Source organism: Sapajus apella, unplaced genomic scaffold (genome assembly GCF_009761245.1).
Source record: "Sapajus apella isolate SASKATOON/1434 unplaced genomic scaffold, GSC_monkey_1.0 scaffold8, whole genome shotgun sequence".
Classification (NCBI taxonomy): Eukaryota; Metazoa; Chordata; class Mammalia; order Primates; family Cebidae; genus Sapajus; species Sapajus apella.
Window position 1 is genome coordinate 11479503 of NW_022436948.1, and position 11475 is coordinate 11490977.

Below are 11475 nucleotides of genomic sequence, written 5' to 3' on the forward strand. Positions count from 1 at the left end.
AAGTTAAAAGAATACATTTATAATGCAACATTATAACTGTTTTTCCTTAAATAAAGAGAACTTTGTGAGATTAATTTTCTGCAGAACTTTAAATGTTAGTTTTAAAATATGTTCTTGTTATACTGGGTAGTTCTTAAATATTTGACTTCTCTGGTATGGATTGTCCTTTGAAATGTTTGTTCAGGTTCGAGACCAGCTTGGGCAACATAGTGAGACCCTGTCTTTACAAAAAAAAAAAAAAACAAAAATTAACTGGGTGTGGTGGCACACGTGTCTGTAGTCCTTGCTACTAGGGAGGACTGAGCTGGGAGGATCACTTGAGCCCCGGAGGTTAAGGCTGCAGTGAGCCGAGACTACAGCACTTCACTCCAGCCTGGGTGACAGAGCAAGACACTGTCTCAAAGGAAAAAGGAGAAATGTTTGTTCTGTCTTAAGATTTCTAAATAAAGACCAGGAAAACAATAAATATAAAGTAACCTTATGGTTCATTTATTCATCTCTTGAGACTCAACACTCATAAATTAATATTATAGATAAATGACCCTATGTCAATCTCATATGTAAGTGGTAGCTTTTGAACCTCAGCTTCTACATAATATATCTGGGTTATTTATAAATGGAATTTGTCACACACAAATGATGTTTCATGAGAAAGAAGATTCAGTGCTTTGTAAATCTCTCCTTTCTGTCCCACGGCCACTGCCCAGACACTTTACTTCAAATTTGGTTTTATTTTTACCATTGAATTGATTAAAATGACATTTAGTTGCCCAGAAAGTAAAAGAGGTCTTCAGCACAAAATGCTGCTCCAACAAGCAAGCATAAATCACTGAGACTGAAATGTCATCTATCTTCATTGGCCAACCACATAATCTCCATGAAAATTCTCAACAGAGAGTCAGGAACTCACTTTCTTCTAAGCAATGACGATTTGGATTTGCCTGGTGGCACTGGCATCTCATGTCTGGATGTCAGGTGTTGGCCTGGTACCTTTCTCCCTTATCAGGGGGACATTTGGAACCCGGCTGCACCAATATTCTCATGGATGGTGGCCTTTGATTCTTCTAGATTCAAGATTTGGCTCTTGTACTTTTCCTGCCAGTCCTCTACGATGTACTGGTGGTAGGGGTCGTTGGAGTGTTCCTGTCTCTTGGACTTCACGGTGCTCACCAGGATGGCCACGATGATGAAAGAGAACATTCCGATCATCACCATGAGGTACAAGATGACGTAGTTGAAGTTCTCAGCATCCACTTTGGCTTGGAGGGCCTCTTGCTCAGCTGTCATGTTCCTGCGCCAGTCGTCCATATAAGTAATAAAAATCCTTTGGAAGACGCCTTCCAGCGTCCGTGTGAAATTGGATAAAATAGGCATGTTTCCCTCCTGCTGCAGTTTAAATAATAAAACAGGCGAACAAGGTTAGGAAAACAGGTCTTTTCTGGATTTGGCTACGTAAGGGGAGGGAGGGAGGTAGGGAGCTGCAGGGGGAGAAGTAATAGTATTTCTTCCTAACCTGGCTGGTGATTGAATGCATATTTTGTTAGTCTCTATACTGACCATATACATTTTATTCACTGATTTACAATGCATGATTATTGTACAATAAAAATTTTAATGGCAGACAATTATATATATATTTTGATATCTATATTGCATATAAATGTATACATATATATGAAAATGGAGAACACATTAGAAATACTAGATCAAAATGTTAATAGTGGGTGGTGTACTTAAAGATACATCTTTCCTTCTTTATGCTTTTCTCATATTCCACATTTTCATCAGTAATCTTGCATTACTTTTGTTTTTTTAAAAAATGAATACCCTCACAAGACCTAGAATGATGCCACATTCATAACAAGCACTCAACAAACGTCAGTTGAATGAAGCAATGACTCATTTATGTCCTCTGTTTTAAGAGAATTGTGGGGCATTTGACATAACATCAAGGGAAAAGATGGCAAAGGGCATTGACAGACTGTCCAATTTGTTCCATCCCCTATGTCTAGGTGACACATTGTCCCAGGTATCCTAAAGGGAGGGATGTGTACATCCACATTTGAAAGAAACGTTTTAAGTAAGTGACGCCAAGAAATAATCTGAGAGATTATTCCTATTTCTCAAATCCATCTCACATTTTCATCCCCACTGGCACTGCCCAGCTGCCAGCATCTCTCACCTGGATAATACAATCTCAACAACGTAATACAACATAGCCCTCCCCAGGGCCATCTCTTGGGGGTTGTATGTGTCGCTCTCTGCCTTGAATAGCCATCAATGTGCCCCACTGTTTTTGTTGGGTTTTTTTTTTTTTTGAGACAATCTCACTCTGTCACCCAGGATGGAGTGCAGTGGCACAATCTCTGCTCACTGCAACCTCCGCCTCCCGGGTTCAAGCAGGGATTACAGGCATGTGCCACCACGCCCGGCTCATTTTTTTTTATTTTTAGTAGAGATGGCATTTCACCATATTGGCCAGGCTGGTCTCAAATTCCTGACCTCAGGTGATCCACCCGCCTTAGCCTCCCAAAGTGCTGGGATGAGAGGCGTGAGCCACCGTGCCCGGCCAATGCGCCCTTTTGAAAGGGGAAATTATAGTGCCATTTGTTTGCTTCTAAAATGATGGTGAGTTGTTCTTAACATCAAGTCCTAATTCTTTAACAGTATTTACCCCGTTGGCTGAGCAGGCTCCTGACCACCTCCTCAGTTACCTTTTGCTCAGGACAGCTCGGTCACACCTGACATCTTGTCTCCGTGTCGTAAGCTCTCTTGCTTCAGGACATCAGCACATTCTGTTCTCTCAACCCAGAATAGCTTTGCCTTTCTCTACCACCTTCCACCTCCTCATTCTTTAGGTTCCAGCCTCCTTGTCACTTCTGAGAAGACTTCCCTGGCTCTTCTCTAAATCATTTCCCAACACCACCACCATTTTTCTCCAACAGCACCTTATGCTTCAAAAGCATGCTTCATATATGCAGTAACTAAATGTGTGCGCATATCTTTATATTACTTTTGTTTTTTTTAAAAAAATTGGCAACCTCACGCCAGCTAGAATAATGCCATATTTATAACAAGCACTCAACAAATGTCAGTCAAATGAAATATAAATGACTCATTTATATTCTCTGTTTTTAGAGAATTATATAGGTGCGCTTTTTTATACATCTCTGTTTTTAGAGAATTGTGGGGCTTTAGACATAACATCAAGGTGAATGATTGCAAGGCAAAAGATTTTTATATACATACATGTATATAACATATAGTGTGTGTGTGTGTGTTTATTGTTTGATGATTGGTTGAGGTGGTTTAGGGTCTCATCTTTTCCACTCGGCTGTCATGTCTGCCAACTTTGTCTAGCTCGCTATAGCAGATGTCTGACACATAGAAGGCACTCAGTGGACATTTGATTCATGTTAATTCATAGTGCCAGGTACTATGCTAGGCGATGAAACTGCAGAGATGGCAGGAACTCTGTGAGAGGCTCGGCTAAATGGGAGAAACCAAACCAATGCAATGCAATGCGCAAAGAGTTGTAGCAGGTATGGATAGAAAGATAAGGGAGCTCAGAAAATGGAGCTGAACACGGTTCCTAGATGGGTGGAAGGAGCACAGACAGGCGGTAAACCGTGACTAGCAATTAGTAAAAGCTCCAGCAACCCAGCGTGGGTTTGCCTGCTGCTGTTCTAAAGACGTTCCCGTCTCTTTAGCACAAGACTTTTCTTTCCTTCGCGAAAAGAGAAGTTTCAGATCTCCTGTCTGGGAAAGGAACTTCAATAAACCGAATAAATAAACCTATTAAACAAACTTGCAGGCATTTCTCCCACAGAGCATACCTCCCCAGGATTTTCCTCACTGAGAATTACCATCACCAAGGTAATATATTCTTCTCCGTCTGATATTTTAAGTTCTGTTACTTAGAGAGCTCTAAGATCGTTGTCTCCCTCTCCTGGCCACACAGGTGGGTTGGAAGGAAACTAAACAAATAGATAAGATTCCCTCAAGGTGTATACCAAGCACACTTCCTAAGCAATGTAACAGAGATGAGTTTTTCCCCTTGGAAATGATACAGTATGCTGTAAAAGTTAGCTGAGCTGGTACTTTGCCACTAGCTCTCTCGCCCTTTTATTTTTAATTAACTTTTTTTCCTAATAAAAAAAGTAGTGATGAGGTCTCACTATGTTATCAAACTCTTAGGCTCAAGTGATCCCCCTGCCTCAGCCTCCCAAGGTGCTGGGATTGCAGGTGTGAGCCACTGTGCCAGGCCTTTTTTTTAAATTAAGAGACAGGCTCTGGCTCTGTAGATATCGTTCTTTTTCTCTTGCCGGAACCCTGGCCAGTTGTCACCAATCCGCAGGACTTTCCCTGACCTCCCCCGGTCTAGGCAGAGATCCTTTTTCTGTGCTCCTTCTGCAAATGACCATGTTGGTTTAGTTTTTCAATTGCCCGTATATTACGTGCTTATTCATGTGACCCTCAAAACCACTCTATAAACTCCTACCTTCACCATGTTTAGTGAGATTAAGTAACTGGAGACCCAATGACAGGAGAGCTTGAACCCCTGGAAGCAGGGATTGCTTTAATCATCTCTGAATCCCAGGACCCTACACAGCAATGGGCACATAGCAAATCTTTACTAAAGATTTGGTGAATTCCTCTCTCTGTGGAATTCAATTGGAAGCTACCAGGACAGTGAGTGGTTCATTATTTTTAAGGGGTGCGGGGTTGGGTGGGGGGCAGTGTCACAGATCCCTGAAAAGTAAAATAAAGTGATGCGACTTTATTTTTCCCCAAGAAAGTATACATATGCACATAGGAAGCTCTACATTCAATTTCAGGGGACTCCTGGGCCCCCTAAGGCCCATCCAAGAATCTCCACCACAAAAGGTCTCTGAGATGAGGGTCTTCGGTGCTGAATTCCCCTGGAGTCACAGGGTTGATTTCCAGGTGCAGGCATGGCAGCATTCACCAGGCTTTTCGTGCTAAGTGGCCCCAACTGCCCATTATTTGTTCAACCCTTCTAATGTGAACAAAGGCCCGACTGCTAAGCAGGTCAGGAGGTGCTTTTTGATAAGACTTAATCACAGGGATGGAAAGGGCCTATGGGATTACATACCTAAGTGCCGACCCCTGCAGGCCAAATAAATAGGATCCAAAAGGGAATCATTTTTTGAATGTGGATGCATGAGCTGTGGCTGAGTGGTCCACGCCTGCTCCCTGACCACGGGAAAACACCAAGTCACAGTGTGCGAAAGCAGTTTCATTGAAGGACTTTATGCTAAGACATTCAAATTCTCAGTGAATTGACTTCAATTTTTTATTCCCAGAATTACTATTTAACTGATAGGCATCAACCATATTTGGAGGCTAGGCACAGTGGTTCTTGCCTGTAATCCCAGCACTTCGGGAGGCTGAGGCGGGAGGATTGCTTGAATCCAGGAGTTCGAGATCAGCCTGGACAACATAGTGAGACACCACCTCTACAAAAAATAAAAAATTAGGTGGATGTGGTGGCCCACTATAGTCCCAGCTACTTGAGAGGATCACTTGAGCCTGGGAGGACAGAGCTGCAGTGAGCCATCATCACAGCACTGCACTCAGTGTGGATGACAGAGTGACACCCTATCTGAAAAATCAAAACAAAACAAACCATATTTGGTATACATACTTATCCTACCCCTAAGTAGAATATCATAAGAGGCATTTACTTTAGTAATACTAAGACAACTGTTATTTGGACTCATATGAAATAGCCATTTATATAGGTCAGAAATGGTCAAATATGGGCAGTTCATGTGTTTCAACCTAGCAGGAGCTACATTTCCAGTGAATGGTTCTTGCTGAGTCCTGGCACAGGTGGGCCCCAGAAGATGATTTAGGCTGGCCTGCTCTCTGATAGGTGGAATAACTACAACCCGGAGAGCTTAAGTCACCTGTTCAAGATCACGGGGCTCTCAAGTTGGCCACAGTGCCTGGCCTAGAACCCATGTCACCCAAGCCAGTGTCCAGCACTGACTATCCTAGCAGAGGTCACACATTCCAGTAACTCTCCGTTTCCATTGCTGTGACCGGTCGGCTCAACTGGGTACAGGACACAAGACGGAGACCACGGTTTGAGCTTACACGTGTCATTAGTTGTGCCCTGTCTCCAGGCTACAGAATGATCCCCTAATTCCAGCCATTCCTGTCACGAATGTGTGTTATTCATGACAAGGGCAATCAGGACACTATTAGGAAAGTAACATCCATTTGACCCCAAAGTCCAAAGTTTTCTTTTCTTGAAAGATGGTCGATCACTCGCATCACCTGGGCCTACAAAAGGCAGCAAAGTCTTTCATTTTTATATCAAGAAGAGAAAGCAATATGATTACCTACATTTACCATGAATCCCCCGTTTTAAAAACTCTCAAAATTTTCATGCTAAGTCAACTAACAAAGAAGTAAGGAAAACACAAGCAGGAAAGAAGGAAGAGTGGATGAGGCAGCCAGGCCATATACCAGGAAAACCATTCTTTTGATCATTTTCTGGAAAAGATAAGTTTGTTACTTAATTTCTCAAAAAATAAAGAATGTGTACTAAGACTTACCTATGCAGCGTGTGGGCAAGATGAAATTCCTTTCCAAAGCTGGGCCGTTCTGAACCTTCTTGCTGGCGTTAGCGAGCTCCCTTCTGGGCTGCACATAAGCCTCAGCCAGCTGGGCACCTTCAGCTTACGACCATCTAAGCCCTTGCAACTGCAGTCTGCAATCCTAGGCTTTTATGAACCCTCATGTTTAATCTAATCGTATATGGAAAGTTAAATACTAACTGGCAGTTGGAATTAACCTTGGTGCCTGATGGGGTGTGTGCCTCGGGACTCTGGCTTTGGGCAGAGTGGCACAAGTTCTCCTTCTGGGACCCTTTCTGCCAGCTCCAGTCAGGGCAGGGCCTGGGCACAGTGAGCATCTCTCCCCAGGGGAAACCTTCCTCTTAGGGTAGGTTTGGGGGACAACAGCATTCCCTGCCAGAACACATGAGAAGGGTCGGGTGCGGTGGCTCATACCTGTAACCCCAGCACTTTAGGAGGCTGAGGTGGGTGAATCACCTGAGGTCAGGAGTTCGAGACCAGCCTGGCCAACATGGTGAAACCCTATCTCTATTTAATGCAAAAATTAGCTGGGTGTGTGGAAACACCTGTAGTCCCTGTTACTCTGGAGGCTAAGGCAGCAGAATCACTTGAACTCAGAAGGCAGAGGTTGCAGTGAGCCGAGATCACACCACTGCATTGCAGCCTAAGTGACAGAGTGAGACTCTCTCAAACCAGAAGAAGGAGGAGGAGGAAGAGGAGGAGGAGTGGGAGGGGGAGGGGGAGGGGGAGGGGGAGAAAGAGGAACTGAGAACAGCCATCTCTGGGTGGTTGGTATGGGTTGAGGCGGTCAGCATAATTCCAAGTAAGTGCCGTGTTCCGAAGACCTGCCCATAAGCTAAATGTTGTGTAAATACTCCTCCATGGGACCATTTTCAAATGACTTTATAATAACATTGTTGTCTTGTAAAAGGGAAGCTGGCTGCAAGTATACTAAGGTACTACATGGAGACAGAAGTAAGTCCAACAAAGGGGTTTCGAGGTTTCTGCTTTTGTTATTGGTTGTTGTTGTTTTGAAACAGTCTTACCCTGTCACCCAGGCTGGAGTGCAGGGCACAATCGTAGCTCACTACAGCTGTGAACTCTTGGGCTTGAGAGATCCTCCTGCCTCAGCCTCCCAAGTAATGGGACTACAGGTGTTTACCACTACGCCTGGCTAATTTTTATTTTTTGTAGAAATAGGGTCTTGCTCTGTTGCCCAGGCTGGTCTCAAACTGTTGGCCACAGGGGATCCTCCAGCCTCAGCCTCCTAAAGCGCTGGGATTACAGGGGTGAGCCACCGTGCTTGGCCCCCAGCAAGTATTTAAAGACCTAGCAAGAGCTAAACAACCTCTGTTTACCAAAAGATCCTTTTCTATCATGGTGGGGACCCTTAGAATTGGGAGGATTGGGTCTTTATATTGGCTATCATTGAGGAGTGCTTACTGTGTGCTTTTACTGTATTAGCCTCAGGTAATTGTTGCCACAACCCCAGTACCCCATATCCATGTAGAAGGTACTATGAATTTAGCCAGGGGAATCGGGGCACAAGAGGTCAGATGACATAGGAGTGGAGCCATCTGGATTTGAATCCAATTTAAATGGCAGCCACGGAGATTACACTCACTCAATCAAAATCTCTTCAAGGTCATGTGGGTGGTCATTACTCTGTGACTTATCTCATGGTTTTGTAAAACGAAGGTTCACCTTGTTTTAAAATTGGAGTTTCACATTAAATGGTGCTCTGAACCATGTGGCTTGAAGCACACTGGGTGGCAAGAGAAGATGGCTAAGATTGAAAATGATCTACAAATTATTGCAGAGTTAGTGTTATTAGGTGTATTTCAAAGAAATTTAAGGATCTCTGTAACTCCACATCAGCTTCTCATTAACACCATTTGTCCTCATGAGTGGCCCTCACAGAACAAGATAGGCAAATCCGGCCAGAAGGAACGCTCTGATGGTGCCACTGAGCGCCTGCCTCTGCAGGAATGGAAGCAAAACGTTCAAGTAAGCATTCCGCTGGGAGACGGTGCCACCTGCTGGTGGAAACAGGGAACTGAGACCAATCGTCTAACGCGGCCTTTGTTGTTTAACTTCACTATTGAATTCTCCTGGCCGAGGAGAGGAGAATCAAAGTAGCGTGCTAGTCTACACTTTGGTAATTAAAGACAGAACTGGACGGCGATGTGTTATGGAGGCTGGCAAACCAGGTGAGCAAATTACTTACTGTTCCTGGTCTTTGGATTCTTCTTCTGTAAGCTAGAGATAATAAGAGTTCCTGCTCATTTGGCTTGTTATAAAAGTTAAATTGTGATCACAGATATACAGCGCTTAGCACAGAACCCGCCACGAGATAGGATAGTAAGTGCCCTACACATATTAGTTTTCACGATTATTTTAGAAGAAATAAGCAAGAACACATGCCAGTGAAAAGTAGAGCTTAACCAGACCTCACCAATGAAAAGAATGTTCTAGCACCAGGTGAAGAGTAGCTCCTTAATTTTTAGACAGCTGTTACTTATACCATGCTACACAATTCACAGAACTAGACTGAGAAACTGAAAGGAGATAGTTTGGATCTGTGTCCCCACCCAAATCTCATGTTGAATTGTAATCCCCAGTGCTGGAGGTGGGCATTGGTGGGAGGTGATTGGCTCATGGGAGTGGTTTCTAATGGGTTAGCACCATCCCCCCAGTGCTGTTCTTGTGGTAGAGTTCTCATGAAATCTGTTTTTTTGTTTTTTGTTTTTTTGAGACAGTCTCTTTCTGTGGCCCAGGCTGGAGTGCAGTGGCGTGATCTCGGCTCTCTGCAACCTCTGCCCCCCAGGTTCAAGCAATTCTCCTGCCTCAGCCTCCTGAGTAGCTGGGACTACAGGCACATGCCACCACACCCAGCTAATTTTATTTTTTATAGTAGAGACAGGGTTTCACCATGTTGGCCAGGATGGTCTCGATCTCCTGACCACCCACCTCGGCCTCCCAAAGTGCTGAGATTACAGGTATGAGCCACCACACCCAGCCAAGATCTGGTTGTTTAAAAGTGTGTAGCACCTCCCTGCACCCCTCTTCCTCCTGCTTCAGCCACGTAAGGTGTGCCTGCTTCCCCTTTTGCCATGCTTATAAATTTCCCGAGGTCTACCGGCATCGTGTTTCCTGTACAGCCTGTGGAACCATGAGCCAATTAAACTTCTTTTCTTTGTAAATTACCCAGTCTCCGGTATTTCTTCATAGCAATGTGAGAGCGGACTAAGGTATGGAAGGAGATGGGGCCTGGAAGAAACGGATGCAGAAGCAGAGTGCACATATGACCCCTGCAGCAGCCAGAGGCTGGAGAAGAAAACGGAAGGCGAGAGTTGCTGAGTGTTCCTAACAGGCCGCCTCTCCTTGATCTCTGCAGCAGGCTCTCAACGGGTTGGCGCGACATCGTCCCCAACAAGAGGGTGAAATGGTACACGCCCAGAAAACAAGAGAAGTAAAAGCAAAGATTATTTGTGAAAATCAAATTGCAGGCCAGGCAGGGCGGCTCATGCCTGTAATCCCAGCGTTTTGGGAGGCCGAGGTGGGCAGATCACTTGAGCTCAGGCATTCAAGACCAACCTGGCCAACATGGTGAAACCCCGTCTCTACTAAAATACAAAAATTAGCCAGGATTGGTGGTGCACATCTGTAGTCCCAGCTACGTGGGAGGCTGAGGCATGAGAATTGCTTGCACCCCAGAGGCAGAGCTTGTGGTGAGCCGACATCATGCCATTGCACTCCAGCCTGGGCAACAAAGAAAAACTGCCCAAAAAAAAAAAAAAAAAAAAAAAATCAAATTGTAGCCTACACCTTTACAAGAGCTCTTTTGCCTACATATGAAATGTGTTTTTAAAACGCAAGGAGTTGAGTCTGCATTTGGATATATAGTCAGATGTAATTTGGTTTGCCATCCAGCAATAACAAAAAACAAAATTCTTTCAAAAAGGAAGAGCTGGAGAAGACTGTTTCTCATGGACTGTGCCTTTCAAGCTACTGTATTTTTCTGAGGGGACTGTTGTGGGTGCACACCGCAGGCCAATGAGACGCCTTAGACAGAGCAGGACTGCTCATGACACATGATGAGGAGTAAGGAAAGCTGGATAATCTTCTCGGAGATCTTCCAGTCCGTTAACGCCGATCCTGCTAGGAGATAGCCTACATTAAACACACTGGCTTCTCAATCTACTGACTGCCTATTAGAGTAGGTGATATTAGCCTCCACAGCCACACCCACTTCCCTTCCCCACACCCTTCCAATATAATCACATCACAATTTAGAGTTAAATCCAACTTGAGAGTGTGCATTATGATGATATAAATATAGTGACTTGATGGGCTCAGTAGTGAACTGCAATTACATCTATGCAGGTTTTTGTTTTTCTTGAAGTTAATAATTCTTTCTCTCTCTCTCTTTTTTTTTTTTTTTCATTTTTGCCTAGCTATCTTTGATCCTCTTCCTACAGCCCTCAAGGGCTATGTGACATGCTCGAGCTCAATACAATTTTCTACATGGTCTGCCTCACTAGATAATTTGTCAGTTTCATTTTTTCCCTAGACACACCCCCAGCCGCTCCATCCTCCTTCTCCATCCCTGACTGGTTGTTCCCTAAGCATGCCATATAGCTAGCATTCTGGGATTTCTCCTCACCACCGTCCTGAGAATTCTCTTCACCACCCTCCTTGGCTGGGATACTTCTCCATGCTTTCCTTTCTTTTCTTCTTTCTTTCTTTCTTCCTTCCTTCCTTCCTTCCTTCCTTCCTTTCTTTCTTTCTTTTTTTCTTTTCTTTCCTTCCTTCCTTCCTTCCTTCTTTTCTTTTCTTTTCTTTTCTTTCTTTCTTTCTTTCTTTC

At 44.1% G+C, this 11475-nt stretch overlaps 1 protein-coding gene across 1 annotated transcript; it reads right to left on the reverse strand.

Moving 5' to 3' along the window:
* Positions 1-468: 468 nt before the first annotated feature.
* KCNE2 (potassium voltage-gated channel subfamily E regulatory subunit 2) lies at positions 469-2321 on the reverse strand. Its single transcript, XM_032276958.1, has one exon. It carries the CDS (start codon positions 1372-1374, stop codon positions 1003-1005), a length of 372 nt encoding a protein of 123 aa, XP_032132849.1. The 5' UTR covers positions 1375-2321; the 3' UTR covers positions 469-1002.
* Between the last annotated feature and the right edge of the window lie 9154 nt (positions 2322-11475).

What these genes read in the sequence shown, in the direction of transcription:
- KCNE2 (XM_032276958.1), bottom strand. Translation starts at nt 1,374, where the DNA reads ATGCCTATTTTATCCAATTTCACACGGACGCTGGAAGGCGTCTTCCAA.